At 35.0% G+C, this 25,521-nt stretch overlaps 1 protein-coding gene across 2 annotated transcripts in view; it reads left to right on the top strand.

Moving 5' to 3' along the window:
* Positions 1–22,001, top strand: part of LOC143228825 (nose resistant to fluoxetine protein 6-like) — a 91,948-nt gene extending 69,947 nt beyond the window's left edge. For both annotated transcript variants that reach the window (XM_076460201.1, XM_076460202.1), the window contains 8 exons: positions 651–743; positions 7,186–7,354; positions 10,637–10,716; positions 14,026–14,151; positions 14,876–14,996; positions 16,798–16,984; positions 18,895–19,037; positions 21,613–22,001. In XM_076460201.1, the coding sequence (XP_076316316.1) occupies positions 651–743; positions 7,186–7,354; positions 10,637–10,716; positions 14,026–14,151; positions 14,876–14,996; positions 16,798–16,984; positions 18,895–19,037; positions 21,613–21,756 (1,063 nt within the window). In that variant the 3' untranslated portion in view covers positions 21,757–22,001. The remainder of the gene's footprint in view (positions 1–650; positions 744–7,185; positions 7,355–10,636; positions 10,717–14,025; positions 14,152–14,875; positions 14,997–16,797; positions 16,985–18,894; positions 19,038–21,612) is intronic.
* Positions 22,002–25,521: the final 3,520 nt, after the last annotated feature.

The raw sequence follows: 25,521 nt of genomic DNA, 5'->3' as shown, positions 1-25,521 counted from the left end.
TCAAATTCAGATACGGACTGACGCGAATTCAGGCTTAGAATGGAACAAATGAAGACCTGGGTAGACGTTTTTTTCTCATTAGTAGTAGTTGGATTTCTTCCCCGATGATTTACGACCTATAATCCAAGTTTCGATCCCTGCAGTGGACAGAGGTTTGCGCTAAAATCGTCAACAGTGTATGTCTATTGAACTTCCGTTTGTTAGTTCATATAACTTATTAATTTTGATTTTTCGCTAAGCGTGGCTTAACGATTACTATGTTCAGCTGAGAATCAACGAGTCCTTGAGTCGAGACGTGGTGCCTTCAAAACCCGTTTGTCGATACCTTATGAAAACAAGAGTCACTTCAGTCTGTCTGCATCAAAAAGCTAGACAAAGCACTTGTAGCGTTTGGTGATGCTGGCTAGGCTTCCTTCAGTATTTCCAAATTGTTTATATTCGTACCTCGATTCTAGGAGGTAACTGGCCTGACTCTTTCGCATCAGGTGTCGTTCAGGTTGAAAATTCCAATATTCGTTCTATTATTTCAGAAATATGGATTTAGATATAAAGTATGTGCTAAAATTGGCACCTTTTAAACACTAAAGTAACGTCTCTCAGCTTGAAAACAAATCCACTCTTAATATTGTATATTGTTCTATTCTCAACAGCGGTTTCTTAGTTATGTACACAACAATGGAAAGCGTCAAGAAGACAAATGGAAGATTTAGCGTTCCTATATTTCTTCTTCATCGTTACATTCGGTAAGTGACTTCTGTTTATCTGTTTAAAACATCGGGCAGCCAGTCAGAAGTACAGGGGCTTTAAACGATTAGAGCTGCATCTCTACTGGTTAAAACTAAGGAAAAATTAGAGATGCAACTCAACTGGTTAAAACTAAAGTAAAATTAGAGCTGCATCTCCACTGGTTAAAACTAAGGAAAAATTAGAGATGCAACTCAACTGGTTAAAACTAAATTAAAATTAGAGGTGCAACTCTACTGGTTAAAACTAAAGTAAAATTAGAGATGCAACTTTACTGGTTAAAACTAAAGTAAAATTAGAGATGCATCTCTACTGGTTAAAACTAAAGTAAAATTAGAGATGCAACTCTACTGGTTAAAACTAAAGTAAAATTAGAGATGCATCTCTACTGGTTAAAACTAAAGTAAAATTAGAGATGCAACTCTACTGGTTAAAACTAAGGAAAAATTAGAGATGCAACTCTACTGGTTAAAACTAAAGTAAAATTAGAGATGCAACTCTACTGGTTAAAACTAAAGTAAAATTAGAGATGCAACTCTACTGGTTAAAACTAAAGTAAAATTAGAGATACATCTCTACTGGTTAAAACTAAAGTAAAATTAGAGATGCAACTTTACTGGTTAAAACTAAAGTAAAATTAGAGATGCATCTCTACTGGTTAAAACTAAAGTAAAATTAGAGATGCAACTCTACTGGTTAAAACTAAGGAAAAATTAGAGATGCAACTCTACTGGTTAAAACTAAAGTAAAATTAGAGCTGCATCTCTACTGGTTAAAACTAAGGAAAAATTAGAGATGCAACTCAACTGGTTAAAACTAAAGTAAAATTAGAGATGCTTCTCTACTGATTAAAACTAAAGTAAAATTAGAGATGCAACTCTACTGGTTAAAACTAAAGTAAAATTAGAGATGCATCTCTACTGGTTAAAACTAAAGTAAAATTAGAGATGCAACTCTACTGGTTAAAACTAAGGAAAAATTAAGATGCAACTCAACTGGTTAAAACTAAAGTAAAATTAGAGATGCATCTCTACTGGTTAAAACTAAAGTAAAATTAGAGATGCAACTCTACTGGTTAAAACTAAGGATAAATTAGAGATGCAACTCTACTGGTTAAAACTAAAGTAAAATTAGAGATGCATCTCTACTGGTTAAAACTAAAGTAAAATTAGAGATGCAACTCTACTGGTTAAAACTAAGGAAAAATTAGAGATGCAACTCTACTGGTTAAAACTAAAGTAAAATTAGAGATTCAACTTTACTGGTTAAAACTAAAGTAAAATTAGGGCTGCATCTCTACTGGTTAAAACTAAAGTAAAATTAGAGGTGCAACTCTACTGGTTAAAACTAAAGTAAAATTAGAGATGCAACTTTACTGGTTAAAACTAAAGCAAAATTAGAGATGCAACTCAACTGGTTAAAACTAAAGTAAAATTAGAGATGCAACTCTACTGGTTAAAACTAAAGTAAAATTAGAGATGCATCTCTACTGGTTAAAACTAAAGTAAAATTAGAGATGCAACTCTACTGGTTAAAACTAAAGTAAAATTAGAGATGCAACTCTACTGGTTAAAACTAAAATAAAATTAGAGATGCATCTCTACTGGTTAAAACTAAAGTAAAATTAGAGATGCAACTCTACTGGTTAAAACAAAAGTAAAATTAAGATGCATCTCTACTGGTTAAAACTAAAGTAAAATTAGAGATGCAACTCTACTGGTTAAAACTAAGGATAAATTAGAGATGCAACTCTACTGGTTAAAACTAAAGTAAAATTAGAGATGCATCTCTACTGGTTAAAACTAAAGTAAAATTAGAGATGCAACTCTACTGGTTAAAACTAAGGAAAAATTAGAGATGCAACTCTACTGGTTAAAACTAAAGTAAAATTAGAGCTGCATCTCTACTGGTTAAAACTAAGGAAAAATTAGAGATGCAACTCTACTGGTTAAAACTAAAGTAAAATTAGAGATTCAACTTTACTGGTTAAAACTAAAGTAAAATTAGGGCTGCATCTCTACTGGTTAAAACTAAAGTAAAATTAGAGGTGCAACTCTACTGGTTAAAACTAAAGTAAAATTAGAGATGCAACTTTACTGGTTAAAACTAAAGCAAAATTAGAGATGCAACTCAACTGGTTAAAACTAAAGTAAAATTAGAGATGCAACTCTACTGGTTAAAACTAAAGTAAAATTAGAGATGCATCTCTACTGGTTAAAACTAAAGTAAAATTAGAGATGCAACTCTACTGGTTAAAACTAAAGTAAAATTAGAGATGCAACTCTACTGGTTAAAACTAAGGATAAATTAGAGATGCATCTCTACTGGTTAAAACTAAAGTAAAATTAGAGATGCAACTCTACTGGTTAAAACTAAGGATAAATTAGAGATGCAACTCTACTGGTTAAAACTAAAGTAAAATTAGAGATACAACTCAACTGGTTAAAACTAAAGTAAAATTAGAGATGCATATCTACTGGTTAAAACTAAAGTAAAATTAGAGATGCAACTCTACTGGTTAAAACTAAAGTAAAATTAGAGATGCAACTCTACTGGTTAAAACTAAAGTAAAATTAGAGATGCAACTTTACTGGTTAAAACTAAAGTAAAATTAGAGATGCATCTCTACTGGTTAAAACTAAAGTAAAATTAGAGATGCAACTCTACTGGTTAAAACTAAAGTAAAATTAGAGCTGCATCTCTACTGGTTAAAACTAAGGAAAAATTAGAGATGCAACTCAACTGGTTAAAACTAAAGTAAAATTAGAGATGCATCTCTACTGGTTAAAACTAAAGTAAAATTAGAGATGCAACTCTACTGGTTAAAACTAAAGTAAAATTAGAGGTGCATCTCTACTGGTTAAACCTAAAGTAAAATTAGAGATGCAACTCTACTGGTTAAAACTAAAGTAAAATTAGAGATGCAAGTTTACTGGTTAAAACCAAAGTAAAATTAGAGATGCAACTTTACTGGTTAAAACTAAAGTAAAATTAGAGATGCAACTTTACTGGTTAAAACTAAAGTAAAATTAGAGATGCAACTTTACTGGTTAAACCTAAGGTAAAATTAGAAATGCAACTACACTGGTTAAAACTCAAGTAAAATTATAGAGGCACATATTTTGGTTAAAACTAAGTGCCCGCATCCCTAGTTTGTGTCTTGAAAAATCATAATAGAAGACTATGTTTGATATCATATCGAAACGTCAAAACTTTCCGTGCTTACAGGGCACGAGCCCCAACTTTATTTGCTTTTAACTCTTAGCGACGTCACTGCTGACTTGTTCAGTTTCAGTCCACTTTCTCGAACATTTTTAGTCAGAATTAAAAAACGAAATTGTTAAGGATACATTCAGTAATATTCATAGTTTATAAATACATATGTTGCTATTTTATGGGACGTTTAATGTTTTAGCTGTTGGCTCGATAGCAATTTATAAATATTTGTGAACGCATTTAAGCCTAAAATTTACTAAAGAATTGTGAATTTTATAATTTTACGGCTTTTGGTAGTCCATTAAAACCTAATACTTCAGAAAATATTACTATTCGTAAAAAAAAAAAAAGTTATGAAACGTCACTAGAGGTCCAGGATTTGTTTGTTTGTTTTTGAATTTTGCGCAACGTTACATCAGCGATATCTGCGCTAGCCGTCCCTAATATAGTAGTGAAAGACTAGATGGAAGGCAGCTAATCATCACCACCCACTGCCAACTCTTGGGCTACTTTTTTACCAACGAATAGTGCGATTGACCGTAATATTATAACGCCCCCGCGGCTGAAAGGATGAACATGTTTGGTACGACCGGGATTCGAACCCGCGACTCACAGATGACAAATCGAGCGCCTTTACCCACCTGGCCATGCTGAGCCGTAAGAAGTCCAGAGATGGACTGCTAATGGGAGCAGTTTAGAAAAAAATAAAAGAAAGATATGTGAAGGTATCTTTATTATAAATTAAAACAAATCTAATGATATTACTAGTTAAACTGAAGTAATAATAGGTATGCACCTTCTATCGGTTGAAACTTAGGTAAGGTTAAAAATGGACCTCTAGCAATTAAAATTAAGAAAACATTACGGATACACGTCTATTAATTCAAACTAAAGTAAGATGGTGGATTCACGTCCACTGGTTAAAACGTAGTTAAGATTAGTGATATTATCTCTGTCGATTAAAAGTAAGGTAATATTAAAGATACGTCGCTACATGTTAAAATTAAGGTACGATTCGGGAGATCACCCCTCTTAGTTGAAACTAAAAGTAAAATTACAGATACACTGCTATCGGTTTAAACTAAGGTGAGCTTAGGAATTTCATCAGTTTACAGTTCCATGACGTATGAAACTTGAACGTGAGCACGTGTCATAAATCACGTGGAAATATTTGTTTATTCTCGCTAAAACATTACAATTTTTTACAGCTGATTGGATTGAATGAGTTTTTTTTTAGCTCCAACATTTTGACAAGAGATAGAATAACAAGTTATATTCGGAAATTATATCAATACAATGAACGGCATATTGTTCTACATGCCTCTAAGAATACTTCACTATTATAATTCGTAATGATCTAACTAAAGATAATTCCAAGAACTACGTATCACCATCTTCACCAACAGGTAATAATCTAACTAAAGATAATTCCAAGAACTACGTATCACCATTTTCACCAACAGGTAATGATCTAACTAAAGATAATTCCAAGAACTACGTATCACCATCTTCACCAACAGGTAATGATCTAACTAAAGATAATTCCAAGAACTACGTATCACCATTTTCACCAACAGGTAATAAGCTAACTAAAGATAATTCCAAGAACTACGTATCACCACTTTCACCAACAGGTAATAAACTAACTAAAGATAATTCCAAGAACTACGTATCACCATCTTCACCAACAGGTAATAATCTAACTAAAGATAATTCCAAGAATTACGTATCACCATTTTCACCAACAGGTAATGATCTAACTAAAGATAATTCCAAGAACTACGTATCACCATCTTCACCAACAGGTAATGATCTAACTAAAGATAATTCCAAGAATTACGTATCACCATTTTCACCAACAGGTAATAATCTTACTAAAGATAATTCCAAGAACTACGTATCACCACTTTCACCAACAGGTAATAAACTAACTAAAGATAATTCCAAGAACTACGTATCACCACTTTCACCAACAGGTAATAATCTAACTAAAGATAATTCCAAGAACTACGTATCACCACTTTCACCAACAGGTAATAATCTAACTACAGATAATTCCAAGAACTACGTATCACCACTTTCACCAACAGGTAATCATCTAACTAAAGATAATTCCAAGAACTACGTATCACCATCTTCACCAACAGGTAATGATCTAACTAAAGATAATTCCAAGAATTACGTATCACCATTTTCACCAACAGGTAATAATCTTACTAAAGATAATTCCAAGAACTACGTATCACCACTTTCACCAACAGGTAATAATCTAACTACAGATAATTCCAAGAACTACGTATCACCATTTTCACCAACAGGTAATCATCTAACTAAAGATAATTCCAAGAACTACGTATCACCATCTTCACCAACAGGTAATAATCTAACTAAAGATAATTCCAAGAACTACGTATCACCATTTTCACCAACAGGTAATGATCTAACTAAAGATAATTCCAAGAACTACGTATCACCATTTTCAGCAACAGGTAATAATCTAACTAAAGATAATTCCAAGAACTACGTATCACCATTTTCACCAACAGGTAATGATCTAACTACAGATAATTCCAAGAACTACGTATCACCATTTTCACCAACAGGTAATCATCTAACTAAAGATAATTCCAAGAACTACGTATCACCATCTTCACCAACAGGTAATAATCTAACTAAAGATAATTCCAAGAACTACGTATCACCATTTTCACCAACAGGTAATGATCTAACTAAAGATAATTCCAAGAACTACGTATCACCATTTTCAGCAACAGGTAATAATCTAACTAAAGATAATTCCAAGAACTACGTATCACCATTTTCACCAACAGGCAATAATCTAACTAAAGATAATTCCAAGAACTACGTATCACCATTTTCACCAACAGGTAATGATCTAACTAAAGATAATTCCAAGAACTACGTATCACCATCTTCACCATCAGGTAATGATCTAACTACAGATAATTCCAAGAACTACGTATCACCATTTTCACCAACAGGCAATAATCTAACTAAAGATAATTCCAAGAACTACGTATCACCATTTTCACCAACAGGTAATGATCTAACTAAAGATAATTCCAAGAACTACGTATCACCATCTTCACCATCAGGTAATGATCTAACTACAGATAATTCTCACAATTTTCAATATACACATACGTATTTTCATACTCTTAACTATCTTATTTAATTTACGGCTCAATTCTTCGTCTATTCCAGTTTGACGCCAACTTTCATGATAGTCACAGCTTCTGTGCTCCTTCTTCCTCTTCTTGGATCTGGACCTGTGTGGCACGATGTGTTAGATGAGCAGGTGGATATGTGTAAAAAGTGGTGGTGGAAAAATGTTGCTTTTGTGAACAACTTCATTGGAAGAATCGATCAAACGGTTTGTATTTACTTTAACTTTATTGGAAGATTAGATCAAACGGTTTGTATTTACTTTAACTTTATTGGAAGATTAGATCAAACGGTTTGTATTTGCTTTAACTTTACTGGAGGAGTGAAACAGAGGGTTGATATTTAGTGGACTTTATCAGAGGAGTGAAACAGAGGGTTGATATTCAGTGGACTTTATCAGAGGAGTGAAACAGAGGGTTGATATTTAGTGGACTTTATCGGAGGATTGAAACAGAAGGTTGATATTTAGTGGACTTTATCGGAGGAGTGAACAGAGGGTTGATATTTAGTGGACTTTATCAGAGGAGTGAAACAGAGGGTTGATATTTAGTGGACTTTATCGGAGGTGTGAAACAGAAGGTTGATATTTAGTGGACTTTATCGGAGGAGTGAAACAGAGGATTTATATTTATTTAAATTTCTTGGAGGAATGAAACAAATGATTGGTATTTAGTGGACTTTAATTTATCGGAGGAGTGAAACAGAGGGTTGACATTTAGTGGACTTTATTGGAGGAGTGAAACAGAGGGTTGATATTTAGTGGATTTTATCAGAGGAGTGAAACAGATGGTTGATATTTAGTGGACTTTATCAGAGGAGTGAAACAGATGGTTGGTATTTAGTGGACTTTATTGGAGGAGTGAAACAGAGGGTTGATGTTTAGTGGACTTTATATATCGGAGGAGTGAAACAGAGGGTTGATATTTAGTGGACTTTATCGGAGGAGTGAAACAAATGATTGGTATTTAGTTAACTTTATTGGATGAGTGAAACAAATGATTGGTACTTAGTTAACTTTATCGGAGGAGTGAAACAAATGATTGGTACTTAGTTAACTTTATCGGAGGAGTGAAACAAACGATTGGTACTTAGGTAACTTTATCGGAGGAGTGAAACTAATGATTGGTACTTAGTTAACTTTATCGGAGGAGTGAAACATAGTGCTAATGTTTAGTTGTATACCACTTGAGAATAATATATTCATTATAAGTTACAGCTTAAACCGCGAAAGCTATTAAATAACTTTGAATCAATAGGTCTATATCTTGTGCTAAAAATCACGAAAACTGTGGGTTTTTTTACAATAATTTTGAACTCTCTATATCAGATACAAAATCATGTCTCTGCAATGTACGTGATTTTTATCACAAAAAATGGCGTCTTTTAGTATATAATACTCTACAATTAGCTTTAATGATTCAATTTTTATTTGCAAATTTGTTTATTTTTGTCTTTCGTAATTGGGGTTTCTCCTTTTATATATTGTAACCTCTATTTTACCTAATTTGTATTAAAAAATTACCCCCGAATTGTCCCTTTAATAATCAACAACAAAATTATTGTCTTATCTGAAACATAATGTTTATTAGTGAAATTTACGGATTTTATATTTTCAGTGAACATTAACAACTGTCTTCCTACCTTTCACTGTCAAAATCTCTTTAATTATCTAACGTACTGAGAAATATATTAGGTTCTTAGCGTTACATTTTAAATATATTATGGAAATGAAATATAAGTGAAACGTTATTTAATTACATACAGCAGAGGTATTTCTATCGTGTAATGTTCAAAACGTTTTGTTTATTTGTATATTCTGTGTGTAGTTAAGCCTAAAATGTCTTATTTGAAGACACCATGTGTTATAAGTAATATTCGGTTAATTTTACCTTGAATTCATAAGAAATTGTGAGCAAAATTGAATAATAATACACTAGAATTTGAGAAAAATATTATATTTGATATATACAGTACCGAATATCTGAGCCCGTTAGGCCTACCGGCTAGGATATAACATCTTTTGGTTGTGCAACAAATTCTCAGTGTGAATCATTGATGAACTATAATTTTGACCAATTTCTCCAAAGTATTACACGTTATAATTAAAGCAATGTTAAACAAGATTCATACCACGCACGGAAGTGCTGTCATCTTGTGATGTCATACAAATATATGACGTATTTATTTAAACGTCAGAGAGAGGACGTACCAATGATTTTTAAAACGTTATTTTCACCTCGAGCACTTAATTAAGAGAAGATTAAAGGTTTCTAGCTTGACCAATACCAAGAAAGAAGAATAGAAAAATATTATATGAATTACACATGTTGCTTTAAAAGTAAGAATTTGAAAGTAATTAATGAAAAAATAGGCTTTGCACATTTGTGACCTTTTTGCAAAACCTGTGGTTCCTCGACGTTGATTCTATGATTCGTATTTTCATATTTTCACTTTAACAGACTGTTCACGGTGTTTAGCGTTTCTTTTTATTGTGCTGGTGACTAAGTATTTAAAGTATTAATACGTATTAATACCTAGTATTCCTGCTCTGACAAGTGTACTTATCGGGATGCGACAGGAGTCTCTCTTTGCAATGGAGATAGCAAATGATGGACAGCTGTGTGTTTTATGTCGTTTTCATCATCTTTAAAACAAACTTTACTCACGTTTTTTCGAGTTGTCTTTACACAAGTCAACATGAAAGAAGGTGCTTCACAAGATGGCGCATCTTCAGAAAATGAACAGACATTTTTTTTTAACTGATCGGAAGAAAAACAACAAATGTTATCAATCCATTTCTCCATCCAAAGCATTGGCCATTGTCTGGCATCGCCTGCACAAGTACCTGATGAGCATTTGGATAATGATCATTGGTTGATGGTTCCATTCTTACAGAAGAACATCTCCTAATTCGTTGCCGAGGCAGGACACTGGAGGAAGATATATAGACAATAGTCTTTCTCAAAAGGAAATTCCCCGAGTATTGTTGACGACAATAACGTCCTCAAGAACATGAACTGTAGAACCTTGTGTCCAATATCTCGTCTTGTGAACTGCGAGGCTGTAACAAAATATTTACAGTGTCCATAGAGGTCAGTCTTACATTGAAGATTGTCACTCCGGACCGTGATGACCCCACAACCTCGACGGTCAATATTTAGCTACGTTAGCATTGTTATTACACTCCCAAGGTTGTCTACACTGGCATAGGGGTCCTGAAGAAGAATGCCAAACGAAATTAAGAACACAACAGCAAAATTCGAACTCCCAGCCATCCGATTATTAGCCCAAGACATGAAGCCACTGAGTCACGCAGTTCTCTAAATTTTCGAATACTTCATATTATTTCACTTAAAGATAGTTTTATAACTTGTAATCTAAGTGTTATGTAATAAAGGCAGAAGTGCCACTATTAAGGTCATAATCAGAAGTGATTATTGGTATTTTCGACTTATCTGGACTATCCTGAATAACAAACTTTATTTTTCAGTGTCTGCATCATACCTGGTACCTCTGCTGTGACATGCAGCTCTTTGTGCTTTCGCTATTGGTGATCATTCCTCTTGTCAAGTATGTATATATTATTGGTTGTTTACAAATACGTTTCGAATTCACAATATTGTTTCATACGTTTTTCCCAATCGTATTGCCTCTAGGTGTTTAAAATGTGTGTTTAATTGAAATGAATGGGGAAAAGTTACTTGCTTGCAAATTATCATGCGATCTCCATTACTACAGTACATCTCCAACCGCGGAAGATCAGTGGTAAGTTTACAGACTTCCAATGGTAAAATCCGAAGTTTGATTCCCCTCGGTGAACACAATGCAAATAATCCATCGTGGAGCTTTGCACTAAAAACAACAACAAATAATGCAGTATATAATAATATGAAATAACGGGTTTTTGTGGGGGGGCGCACGTTTTGTTGAGATATGTCAAAGAAAGTGATGACGCTGTTTTCCTAATTAATTAATGAAATATTAGCAGTCTAGTTTAATGAAATAGTTGCCAATGCACACTGCTGGCCAAAACCTCAAAGCTAATGAACATAAAGAAAAAATATGCATTTTGCGTTGTTAGACTCAACCACTTATTTGAGTAGAGCTTCGAAAGATGAAAATAAGAAAAGGGAAAATAAAAAAAAACTTTTTTTAGTATTTAATAGGGAAAATGTGAACACTATGAAATTAGCCTAAATAATAGCGGGTCAAAAGTTTAAGATCATACCAACAAGAAGTCCTAAACAGGGTAGGAAATGCCCAACAAGAGGTCTCAGTGGTGAGTTGCACGGCCGTCATTGCGAGTAACTGCAAACATTCACTTTGACATGATCGATATAAGTGTTTTCAGAAGGCTGGCTGGTATGTTATTCCAAGTGGTGAAGATGGCTTCACGAAGATCATGCACTGTTTGGAATTGACGTCCATTCCTATAGACTTCCCTTCCCATCCACTCCCAAAAAAAAATTTCAATGGGGTTCAGTTCGGGAAACACGCTGGATGGTCCAAAAGAATCTCGTTATTTGCCATGAAAAAGTCCTTTGTCCTGCGGGCATTGTGGATTGCAGCGTTGTCCTGCTGAAAGATCCAGTCATTTCCAAACAAGCGAGGGCCTTCAGTCAACAAGGATGCTCTCTCCAACATGCCAATGTAGCCAGCTGCTGTTTGACGCCCCTGTATAACCTGAAGCTCCATTGTTCCATAGAAGGAGAAAGCACCCCAGATCATGATGGAACCTCCTCTACTGTGTCGTGTAGAAAATGTCTCCGGTGTGATATCCTTATCGTGCCAGTAACGTTGGAAGCCATCTGGACCATCCAGGTTAATTTTTTTTTCATCAGAGAACAAAACCTTCGTCCACTTTTCTACGCCCCATGTTTGGTGCTTCTCAGCAACGTTTAACCGAGCTGTTTCGTGGTGTGGAAGGAGGTGTGGCCTTTGAAGACGTTTACGGTTTTTAAAGCCTTTCTCTCGTAGATGCCGTCTTATTGGTCTTGGACTGCATTCTGTGTCTGTAAGGGCCTTAATGTGGTTCGACGATCGGCTGGTGTCTTGCTGGATAACCCGTCGAATCCTCCTCAACGTCGGCGAAATTTTCTTGGGCAGACCATTTGAAATTCTCGTTCCATAACCCTCAGGGTCTTTTAAGAAATTTACAACAGCAGTTTTACTTCGCCTAATCTCACCAGTGATGGCACGTTAAGAGATACCTTGCTTTTGCAGCTCAACAATTCTGCCACGTTCAAACTTTGTTAACATTTTAGCGCTTGCCATGTTTTTATCCAATGTAACACAGCAGATGTCAGTGGGAGATGTTGACAACGCTTATGCTTGAACACAAATGACTAAATTTCGTTACATGTTTACCGATTAACGCTTCTTTTCATTATGGTCTTAAACTTTTGACCAGCTAGTATTTAGGCTAATTTCATAGTGTTCACATTTTCCCCTACTAAATGCTAAAAATGTTTGTTTTTTTTCCCTTTTCTTATTTTCATCTTTCGAAGCTCTACTCAAATAAGTGGTTGAGTCTAACAATGCAAAATGCATATGTTTTCTTTATGTTCATTGGCCAGCAGTGTATTTCATAAATATTATACAGTGTCCGCTTGTGCTATTGGTTAAAAAACATGCATTCAACACGAACGGAATTCACTGTGCAAAGGACTGGTTTGTTTTGGATTATTTTGCGCAAAAGGACACAAGAACTACCAACGCTAGCCTTTCCTAATTTAGTAGGTAAGACTAGATGGAAGGCAGCTAGTCATCACCACCCACCGCCAACTCTTGGACTATTTTACCAACGAATAGTAGGATTGATCTAACATTATAACGCCCTCACGGCTGAAAGTGTGAGCACTGTTAACCTGAAGATGACCTAAGAAAGTCGAAACGTTGTTCTCTACTCTAATAAAAGTTTTAATACCCATACCAGCCGTCTTGAGATACAATTGGTCTGATTGCCGGTTTGTTGAATTTCGCGTAAAGCTAGTCGAAATCTATTTGCATTAGCCCTTCCTGATTTAATAGTGATAGACTAGAGTGAAAGCAGTTATTCAACAACACCCACCGTCAGCTCTTGGGTTACTCTTTTACCAATAAATAGTGGTATGAACCATCACATTATAACGTCCCATGGCTGAAAACAATAACTGTGTTTGATGATAGAATTCGAATTCGCGATCCGTAGATTTCGAATCGAGCGTTTCGCCAATTCTTCACGAAGCGGTCTCTGTTAGTAAATATAAATATCACGAGACTGGTTGAGTTAGGCAGCGACTTATTTTTTAGAACCGTATCTCGTTTAATGTAATTGTTAGGGACAGTTAACAGTTCCAAAAATCGTTGTATTAACATAAAAAAAAACCCAACAAGTACATAAATGGTTGAGGCGGCGGTGACATTGAATGTACGTCGGGCTGAAACCTATGAAACCGAACTGCAAGATTACGAGGTGCTTTTCACACGTCTTTCAACAGGACCCAAAGATGTCCCACTCTGTGGGCCAGCGGTTGGTTTCGGAAATTACAGCGACTCTAAAATTCGAGATTTGATTCCCCACGTTGGTCATGAGTTAAAACTATATGGCTATCGGAATCATTTGATGTCAGCTGTTAATGACGTCATTATTTCTTCTGGTTTCATTTTAAATTCGAAAATTATTTGATAATACAAAAGTTTCATTAAACTCGCATTTGTATATATTTTTTTCCAGACTGTGGTTTTGTCAAAAACAAAACAAAGCGTAAATGGTAAAGAGGTATTTATTCGCAAGGTAAAATAAGTGTTAAGTGAATAATTCAGCCAGTTTTACTGAATTTCCTTTTTTAAGATTCTAACTTGTGACAGAATTCTACGTAACATTTGTTTGTTTTTCAGGAACAAAACTGTTATTGGTATCTTCATGAATATCGCCTTTGTGTTAGCATCTGCGTTATCTTTAGCACTGGTCACCCACTTCAAACAATTACCTCCATCTGCGTTGTTTGTAAATCCTGATCTGAGGTAATGTTCGTTTTGTTAAAATAAACAAAAGTTAAGTATAAATATCGTGTTAAACAGCAGATAGTGGAGTAAAGACATATTAGAATGTGCGTGATGAAATACATACAATCTCACAGATAGATGGATAAATAAACAAATAGATTTGTAAAGAGACAGACAGGTAAACAGATAGATAGATAAATAGATTTGTAAACACAGATAAACAAATAGACTTAAACTGATACAGGTAAACAGATAAATAAACAAATAGATTTGTAAAGAGACAGACAGGTAAACAGATAGATAGATAAATAGATTTGTAAACACAGATAAACAAATAGACTTAAAATGATACAGGTAAACAGATAGATAGACTAATAGATTTGTAAAGAGACAGACAGGTAAGCAGATAGATAAACAAATAGACTTAAACAGATAGACAGACAGACAAATAGACTTACAAACAGACATATAGGTAAACAGATAGATAGACAAATAGATTTGTAAACACAGATAAACAAATAGACGTAAATAGATACAGGTAAACAGATAGACAGACAGGACAGACAAATAGACTTACAAACAGACATACAGGTAAACAGATAGATAGACAAATAGACTTATAAACAGATACAGGTAGACAAATAGATTTGTAAACAGACAGACAAGTAGATAGATAAACAGACAGAAATATAGATGGATAGACACGTGGGATTTGTAACTTGATCTCTGTTCTGTCATATAGACAACAAGAACAGTTCGCTCGTAATGTGTACTTCCTGCCGTACACACATCTCGGACCATTTGCTATTGGTCTACTTCTTGGATACGCTTACTGGAAACATCCACAGGTGAAATTTTCAAACGTAAGTTATCAAATTTCTAGTCCTTCTTGTACAATTGTTATCAGATTGTTTTGTTCAATTAAACAAAAAAAAAACGTACTCGAATCTATAATTGTGAAACAATAAATCAGAGGGAGTAAGTAATACCCTTCGGTTACTCAACAAATAGGTCCCCCGCTAGTACAGCAGTATGTATGCGGATTTACAACGCTAAAATTAGGGGTTCGATTCCCTTCAATGGGCTCAGCAGATAGCCCGATGTGGCTTTGCAATAAGAAAACATACAAACCAATAAACAGTGGGATTGACTGTAACACCACCACGGCTAAAATGGAAAGTCTGTTCTGTGAAGGGTTTCTAGCCCGAGAACAACAGATTGCGAGTTTATCACACTTACCACCAGGCCACGCCATGCCTCTTATCAAATAGCACATGAAATTCACTTCCGTATTGCATAACCTTAATGATATGTTATTTTTGATCCATATACAAATCTAACACTGAATAAAATATGTAACAACCCCCCCCACATTCAATAACAATATTTTCCACAGACATGGACCATACGCGACTAAGTATTTAGAATGCAAGACTACAAATCGTGTGTTCCTGCGCTTTAAGGTCATGGATGTGTTGCAAAAATAGTGCTCGAGTGATTTTATTTACATATATTTTTACTAGCTATCCTCCCTCTGGTCTACCAGTTCAGAATTATAAATAGCTATTGCATATATGTGTTATATGCAGACACAAAACGTGCTTTCTATCTGCTTTGGAATATTTTAAGATTTTTTTCGTTTAGTCAGTTATATTTGTACCTTTGACTCAAGCACGTAGTTAAGAAAACTGTTTAGGTTTTTATTATGGTTTTGGTTTTGTTTTCTGAACTACGTAATATTCTTCTGTCCATTGCGTTGTTTGTAGAATTAAAACAAGCACTCGATACAGTGCAAGTAGCCTGTCAAGCCTAAGTTTGACAGTTGACTAGTTTTTAGATTGTATTTGTTAAATAAAACAATGAATTTAATTTATCTTACAATCTCACTGCAAGATTAATTATAACTAAGCCTAACGAACTGTTATACATGGTGGTTTGTAAGTCCCTACCCATCCATATGTTATTATGTTATATTCAATAATACTAATAATGAGTTGAAGGCAGCTGTTACCGTGGCATTCGAAACAATAACCCCTGCTTTGTTGAGGAAAATGTCTCACAGAACATGGCGTCGCATGATATTATGCAGCGAGAATGAGGGACAGCACACAGATACACTGGATACATAAGATATATGTATGGGTAGGGACTTACGGGACGCACTGTACATACTAAGCCTAATCTATTGTTATACGTTACGCAGCTAAATTCTAAATTAAAAGCTTATAGCTACCATTTTAGTCCTTAATATTACCAAATCTAGTTATTTTTGTCCCTCAGCTCTAATGAATGGGCGTTAATCACAATTATAGCTTACGAGGCCTATAACTATTGACTGTAGCCGTCCAGTAATATTCTACTATTACTGTTTCTCGGCTAAGTGCTTTTATATGAATCATGCGAGTTTCTCAGAGTTTCAAGAGTGCTCGAAAATGAGCTGTCGTTTTAAAAGCAAATATTGTTGATTCTTACTCTCAAGAATCTTCTACAAATTTACAGAACAGGCCGAACTTGCGCAATACACAGCTAACAATATGTCACATGCAAAAAGAAAACGTAGGTATTCAAATAAACTTATAACGTTAAATCCGTTACAAAACATATTAAAACAAAAATTGTTAGATATTTACAACTTTATTATTATGTTTGTTACAATATATATAGAACGTCAAGATACTAGGATGGCTTCTTGCGGTCACTTTTGGTATGGCTTCTGTGTACGGAGTTTATTCTTGGAACAATGGAGCTGAACAACACCGACCCGCAGTTGTATTGTATGCTGCAACACATCGTATCGCGTGGACGTTGGGCGTTGCCTGGGTAACGATAGTCTGCATCACTGGACAAGGAGGTAGGTTCTGTGAGTAGGGTACAATGTTTGTTTTAGGAATTTCGCACAAAGCAACTCGAGGGCTATCTGTGCTAGCCGTCCCTAATTTAGCAGTGTAAGACTAGAGGGAAGGCAGCTAGCCATAACCACCGCCAACTCTTGGGCTACTCTTTTACCAACGAAAAGTGGGATTGACCGTAACATTATAACGCCCCCACGGCTGGGAGGGCGAGCATGTTTGGCGCGACTCGGGCGCGAACCCGCGACCCTCAGATTACGAAGCGCACGCCTTAACGCGCTAGGCCATGCCAGGCCTGAGTAGGGTACAAAAACGAAATAAATTACATATTTTGCCACAAAGATAGCAACGAAAGTTAAATCACTCAATTACTATATGTCAACTTTTGTATTTTTCATATATTTGTTATAACAAAAATGAAACGTAATATTGCTTAACCCATTGGGCGATTTGCCTGAGATGACTCTGGTACCCTCAGTCTTTCAAAAAAAAAAAATATTAGGGGTTTAATATATAAAACGGGCAGTAAAGAAAGCGAAATAAAAATCTTTACGTTTTTGAGCTCGTTTAAAAAAAACCAAAAACCTGACACGGAAGTGGTTAAATAATTCGCACAAATTCGTGAATTTTTGTATAAAATGCAAACATTAACTTACCTAACAAAACATTAGCTTATCCACAAAACTGCATAAAAAGACACATTTGGAACCGATAAATAGTTTGCTTTCCAGCGTCGTAATGAGCGTATTGTACCTTAAATATGATAATCATTCAAGTTGTTCAGGAGTTGGTTTTTGAATTTCGCGCAAAGCTACACGAGGGCTATCTGCGCTACCCGTCCGTAATTTAGCAGTGTAAGATTAGAGGGAAGGCAGCTAGTCATCACCACCCACCGCCAACTCTTGGGCGAATATTATCAACGAATAATGGGATTGGCCGTAACATTATAACGCTCCCACGGCTAAAATGGCAGGCTTGTGATAACTACTGACATGTGACATCCAGTTTTTAATAAGTTCTTTATAGATTACAATATCTTACAACTTTAATGCCAATACTAACGGAAAGCATGATTCAAACAAGTGTTAAGCCACTCTGTGAAGTGTTTCATAACGTGCAATCTGATCATTTGAACTCGCAATTATTTTAGAACTGTTATGAAACTGAAAACATTTATCACAAAAGTTGTCTGTTTTCACTCAAAGCTACGAAAGGAGCCATTTATTCAGTTCCGCAAATTGTAGCGTTATGAGAACTTAAGGTTACCACTGAGCCACTATGTTTATTCGCTACTAAAAACAAGAAACAACAAACAAACAAACACGGTTATGTTAAATAAATCATCTTTGCTTGCTTGTTTGTTTTTGAATTCGCGCAAAGCTACACAAAGATTATCTGCGCTAGTCGTCCCTGATTTAGTCGTGTAACACTAAATGAAAGGCAGCTAATCATCACCACCCACCGCCAACTCTTGGATTAGTATTTTACCAACGAATAGTGGGAATGACCGTCACACTATAAGACTTCCACGGCTGAAAGGGCGAACATGTTTGGTGTGACGAGGATTCGAACCCGCGACATTTGAATTACGAGTCGAACGCGTCAACCACCTGTCTATGCCGGGCCACATCATCTTTACGGAAGAAAATTCGCGAATCTTTGTTTCAAAAATAGACAACGAAAACTTTGCATTATGGCCCTGAAGATTTGTAAAGAGATAAATTTCCTAACTATAAACATAAATATTACGATAACTAATAAAACGCGTCAACGGTGGTCTTTTTACCATTTTTATGGCTTTCTTTATATTGGTTTCAATTTATTCTGAAATAAAAACCTAAATGCCACAAGACCATTCATAAAAAAAACGTAGAAAAGTTGTTGTATCGGGTTTTCTGTTTCTGTTTGTTAGGTATTGTCAACAAAATTCTGTCCTGGAAGTGCCTGATACCATTAAGCAGAATAACACTGGAGGTCTACTTTATACACCCATTGTTCCAATGGGTGTACATGGCTGCACTCCACGACAGGATCGATGCAAATCATTATACATTTGTAAGTATGTTGTTGTTTTTGTTGTTGTTGTTGTTGTTGTTTTATATCGGTAAGGTGATTACGTTTGTTTGTTTCTGAATTTCGCGCAAAGCTACACGAGGGCTATCTGCGCTAGCCGTCCCTAATTTAACAGTTTAAGACGAGAGGGAAGTCAGCTAGTCACCACCACCCACCGACAACTCTTGGGCTGCTTTTTAACCAACGAATAGTGGGATTGACCGTCACATTATAACGCCCCCACGGTTAAAAGGGTGAGCATGTTTCGTGCGACGGGGATTCAAACCCGTGATCCTCAAATTACACGTCGAGCGCCTTAACACATCTGGCCATCCCGGGCCTCCTGGTGATTACGTAATAAACAAGTTAATATTTCCCATAGAGTGACATTGGAATTTCACCCAATTGACACTTGGTTACAGTGGTTGTAGAAGCAGGGTGGCATTACAAGTCTACCTTCCCCACCCATGGTTACAGTAGTAGTTGTACGTGATAGAGTAACTTGACAAGTTTGCCTTCTTTGCCCATGGTTACAGTAGTAGTTGTACGTGGTAGAGTAACCTGACAAGTCTACCTTCTTCTCCCATGGTTACAGTAGTAGTTGTACGTGATAGAGTAACTTGACAAGTCTACCTTCTTTGCCCATGGTTACAGTAGTAGTTGTACATGGTAGAGTGACCTAACAAGTCTACCTTCTTCACCCATGGTTACAGTAGTAGTTGTACATGGTAAAGTAACCTAACAAGTTTACCTTCTTCACCCATGGTTACAGTAGTAGTTGTGCATGGTAGAGTTACCTAACAAGTCTACCTTCTTCACCCATGGTTACAGTACTAGTTGTACGTGATAGAGTAACTTGACAAGTCTACCTTCTTCGTCCATGGTTACAGTAGTAGTTGTACGTGATAGAGTAACTTGACAAGTCTTCATCCATGGTTAACAACGGTTATGTACGACAAAGTAACATTATATCCTATGTATCCAACGACAAGTGACTTTTGAGTTCTACATCATAAGACAATTCCATTAATTATTTATTTGCAAGTATTATTACGCAGATTTCAATTTATGTCAGCTTTTGTCACAGAAGTCTGCGTCCAGCTTATCATTGAATAACGACAGTTAGAACCCGAAGCTCTCTACATTAGAACATTTTTCAACCAGAAAGAGTCTTATGTTCAAACATAGGAATTTTATTTACATGAATATAAACTTTGGTGTCTATATTTCTTTTATAAATGCGGTTTTATATGTGTTCTAATGTAACCAGAACTTCACAATCATTTCCTTTGGAATGCCGTTATGGTTTCTTAATATTTACTTATACATGGCTGACTATGTTATATTAAATTCATTTTGAGTGAAGAGTTACGTCACCATAACAGCCGGTTTAAAATCGTGGTGGAACGCTATGTATGAAGACTACATTTTGATATTGCTTGGCGTCCAGTAAATAGTGCGCCGCCACTTAAAACTGATCGCTTTGGGGAAGTTACGTAACAGTCCTTTTCGATGCAAAGTATTCGTATACTTAGATTATAAAACTGTCTTCATTTTGGTGATTTATAATTTCGAAGAGAAGGATATTTCTTAAACTTAATGTTTTTTTTAGAAAGTAAGTGAATGTGGATCAACTTAATGTACCAGGACCACCTACAAAAATACCCGCAACAAGTCGAAACCAAGCCATGATAAGCAAAATACGCCGTTTTGTAAAAGTTGAGAATTCACGACACAGTGGTCAGTTGCAAAAATATCCCATGTGCCTTAAGCAACGTTGCTACCATGAACAAGAAATAACTCCATCTACATGAGTAACTCAAATCAATTTTACATTTCCATGACATATTATTCAAATTTTGCACACCGTACGCAACTTGAAAATGAAACAGGAACTCATGCTTTTGCGCATGAAGGCATAACGGTCAAATTGCTGAATATTAACTCATATACTTTTGTGTGCAATCGAACCATTTGAATAAACGTTTAAACAAAAACATCATCCTGATACTAAATGTATTGCAGAAAGTCTCAGAAGGGAAGGGTCTGAGATGAAAACGACAGCCTTAAGACGAAGCTTTTATTTCAATAGAAACAACGTTACAGAGGTAAAGCCAAGATGCCTAGTCGTCTGATAAAGCATAGTCTAACCGACGACGTGAAATACAAACGAGACGTGAGTTGTTTGTTTTGTTTGTTTGGACTTAAACTACACAATGGACTATCTATGCACGACCAACGAAGAGTATGGAAAATTGGTTTCTAGCAGCGTAAGTCCACAGACATACAGCTGTGTCACCGGGGTCGGGGGAGGGATACACCCGTGTTGTACGAAGCGGATTAATACATAGAAAATCTTCACATAGAAAAGGGCCGTAAGCGCGATTCTGATACCGGTTTCTCAGTTTGCTGTGTTATTGTTGTGCGATTTTTGGAGGGTAAAATGTGGCGTTTATTGACACATATTTAAATATGATTTAAAATGTTTGAGAACATTTTTGCCAAATATTATATTGAGTTTTTTTTAATATATTTATATTTTCACATTGAATGATTTTGTTTGGTTTCTTTTCAACAGCTTTATATGTATTTGGGTCATCTCTTGATTGTCTACGTCGTGGCAGTTGTCTGTTGTCTCGCTTTTGATACGCCATTTTATCGACTTGAGAAAATGTTGCTTACTGGAAAATTTAAAAAGAATGAAGAAAGCAGTAAGTTGTAGAGATAAAAAAAAATACTCTTCGCAAAATAATTTTTACGTTTTATGGGAAGCAATTTTCAAACAAAGAGATTGTGAAGTGTTATTTTCACTTTGCTATAAGAGGCCACGAGTTTACTACTGCCGTCTATATAAATAATTATTACAAACAATCGAATTTCGAAACCTTCACAGGTGATGTTTGTTGTTGTTGTTATTTTTCTTTCTAGATTAAACAACTTTATACCAAGAAATTTGTAGTATTTCTTTAATCACACACTTCGCCGTTTCGCTTTACCGCTTCTTCAAGAACATTCCGCTGAAACGCAAACCATAAAGAACATATTTGTTGTTATAAGTTCGTTTGTTACTGGTAATAAAGTTTTTTTATTAACCAATATACACTACACGAGTTAGACAATTAGAGCCCTGTGTTTATTTACTCGGATATTTGACGAAACGTCAAAAGTTAGCAACGCTACTCTACTACAGTAAAGGACCCCAAGCGGGGAAAGTGAAAAACAAACTATTTCTCGTCTTAGTCCATTCGGAAATTATCTTATGATGGTTCCTTATGGTTCCATGCATTCATCTTGGGTCACTGAAGAGTAAAGTGGTGAAAAAAAAAAACAGCGCATTGAAAACGTTTATCGTCTCGTTACTTGTTAATTTTCAAGCTAAGCACAAGGCTGCACAATGGGCTATCTGTGCTCTGCCCACCGCAGGTATCGAAACCCGGTTTACAGCGAGGTAAGTCTGTAGATATACCGTAGTGCCACTTAGGAGTAGAGAAGACTTCCGTTCCTTAAGCTTGTTGCTGTTATTCCAATTAATAATTATGTGACTTGTGACTTCTTCTAACGTGTAAAAGCACTAGACCTTTCTGGTGACCTCTTCGGTCAGAAGTAAAATGGCAAATATAACACGTTCCTTAAATATATCTTGTTACCGATTTTTAGGCTTATGAATAATCATAAGCGTTTTATAAATGTTCCTTATCGTCTGTACCATTTCTCGAGTGCAAATATTGTTTACTTCTAATCCTAAAATTACCGACTTGTTTTTAAACTACACTCCTTCCACTTCGGAGAATCGAGCCCCGAATTTTAGAATTTGAAGTTGGTAAGCATACCGCTGGCCCTTTGTGAAAAACAGAGGTTTGGGCAGGGATAACAACAAAACAGGAACCTATCAGTTCCTCATCTGGTTTTCTTCACCTCAACCGGACTAATAATCATTTTTTTTTAACTTGCTAATCTACGAAACCGCCTTTAAAGTTCCAGACATAAAACAGTTCTTACTAGTTAAGAAACTCGGCATATTTTTCCAATTAAGTTGTGATTTCGCCCGGCATGGCCAGGTGGTTTCAGCGTTCGACTCGTAATCCGAGGATCGCGGGTTCGAATCCCCGTCGCACCAAACATGCTCGCCCTTTCAGCCTTGGGGGTTTTATAATGTGACGGTCAATCCCACTATTCGTTGGTAAAAGAGTAGCTCAATAGTTGGCGGAGGGTAGTGATGACCAGCTGCCTTCCCTCTAGTCTTGCACTTCTAAATTAGGGACGGCTAGCGCAGATAGCCCTCGAATAGCATTGCACGAAATTACAATAACAACCATCAGTTGTGATTTATCAAATTACAATATACTTGTTTTATCTATTTTAACTGCTTCAAAATAAACAAGAAGTCTTTGGAATTTTTTTTATCCCTACACGCAAGAGTACCCACAGCTGGAAATTATTTGGTTTAAACAACAAAGCTAAAGTATATATTTATTTATAAGTTGGAAAAAGGTTATTTTACTTTGAATCCATGTCACGTAACATTTTAAAAGTATGTTTCCATGGAAACGTCTGTGTAACACTGGGGTTCTTTTTTTCTGTAAACAAACTGGTGTTTAACCAAAAGCTACTTATCACCAGACTCGTAACCAGGTTGATTAAATTAATCCAGATGATGAAAAATTAAACAATTGATAACTTTCTTCTCTGCTCAGTTACAGTTTTTGGTTTTGTTCCATGAAAGAATAAACCAGTACGACGATTATTTTAAACACTTGCTTATGTTATTGCACATTCAACAATCATTAAAATTGTTCCATGAAAGAATAAACCAGTATCACTATTATTTTAAACACTTGTTTATTTTATTGCACATTCGACAATCATTAAAATTGTTTAATGAAAGAATAAACCAGTATGACTATTATTTTACACACTTGCTTATGTTATTGCACATTCGACAATCATTAAAATTGTTCCATGAAATAATAAACCAGTACGACGATTATTTTAAACACTTGTTTATTTTATTGCACATTCGATAATCATTAAAATTGTTTCATGAAAGAATAAACCAGTATCACTATTATTTTAAACACTTGTTTATGTTATTGCACATTCGCCAATCATTAAAATTGTTCCATGAAAGAATAAACCAGTACTATGGTTATTTTAAACACTTGCTTATGTTATTGCACATTCGACAATCATTAAAATTGTTCCATGAAAGAATAAACCAGTACGACGATTATTTTAAACATTTCTTTATGTTATTGCACATTTGCCAATCATTAAGATCATTCCGTGAAAGAATAAACCAGTATGACTATTATTTTAAACACTTGTTTATGTTATTGCACATTCGCCAATCATTAATATCATTCCATGAAAGAATAAACCAGTAAGACTATTATTTTAAACACTTGTTTACGTTATTGCACATTCACCAATCATTAAAATTGTTCCATGAAAGAATAAACCAGTACGACGATTATTTTAAACACTTGTTTATTTTATTGCACATTCGACAATAATTAAAATTGTTTCATGAAAGAATAAACCAGTATCACTATTATTTTAAACACTTGTTTATGTTATTGCACATTCGCCAATCATTAAAATTGTTCCATGAAATAATAAACCAGTACTATGGTTATTTTAAACACTTGCTTATGTTATTGCACATTCGACAATCATTAAAATTGTTCCATGAAAGAATAAACCAGTACGACGATTATTTTAAACATTTCTTTATGTTATTGCACATTTGCCAATTATTAAAATTGTTCCATAAAAGAATAAACCAGTATGACTATTATTTTAAACACTTCTTTATGTTATTGCACATTCGCCAATCATTAAGATAATTCCGTGAAAGAATAAACCAGTATGACTATTATTTTAAACACTTGTTTATGTTATTGCACATTCGCCAATCATTAATATCATTCCATGAAAGAATAAACCAGTATGACTATTATTTTAAACACTTGTTTACGTTATTGCACATTCACCAATCATTAAAATTGTTCCATGAAAGAATAAACCAGTACGACGATTATTTTAAACACTTCTTTATGTTATTGCACATTCGACAATCATTAAAATTGTTCCATGAAAGAATAAACCAGTATGACTATTATTTTAAACACTTGTTTACGTTATTGCACATTCGCCAATCATTAAAATTGTTCCACGAAAGAATAAACCAGTACGACGATTATTTTAAACACTTGTTTATGTTATTGCACATTCGCCAATCATTAAAATTGTTCCATGAAAGAATAAACCAGTAAGACGATTATTTTAAACACTTGTTTATTTTATTGCACATTCGACAATCATTAAAATTGTGTCATGAAAGAATAAAATAGTATGACTATTATTTTACACACTTGCTTATGTTATTAAACATTCGACAATCATTAAAATTTTCCATGAAAGAATAAACCAGTACGACGATTATTTTAAACACTTGTTTATGTTATTGCACATTCGCCAATCATTA

Source organism: Tachypleus tridentatus, chromosome 10, assembly GCF_004210375.1.
Source record: "Tachypleus tridentatus isolate NWPU-2018 chromosome 10, ASM421037v1, whole genome shotgun sequence".
NCBI lineage: Eukaryota > Metazoa > Arthropoda > Merostomata > Xiphosura > Limulidae > Tachypleus > Tachypleus tridentatus.
The sequence above is the reverse complement of the archived record's forward strand: the minus strand, read 5'-3'. Positions and strand labels throughout refer to the sequence as shown.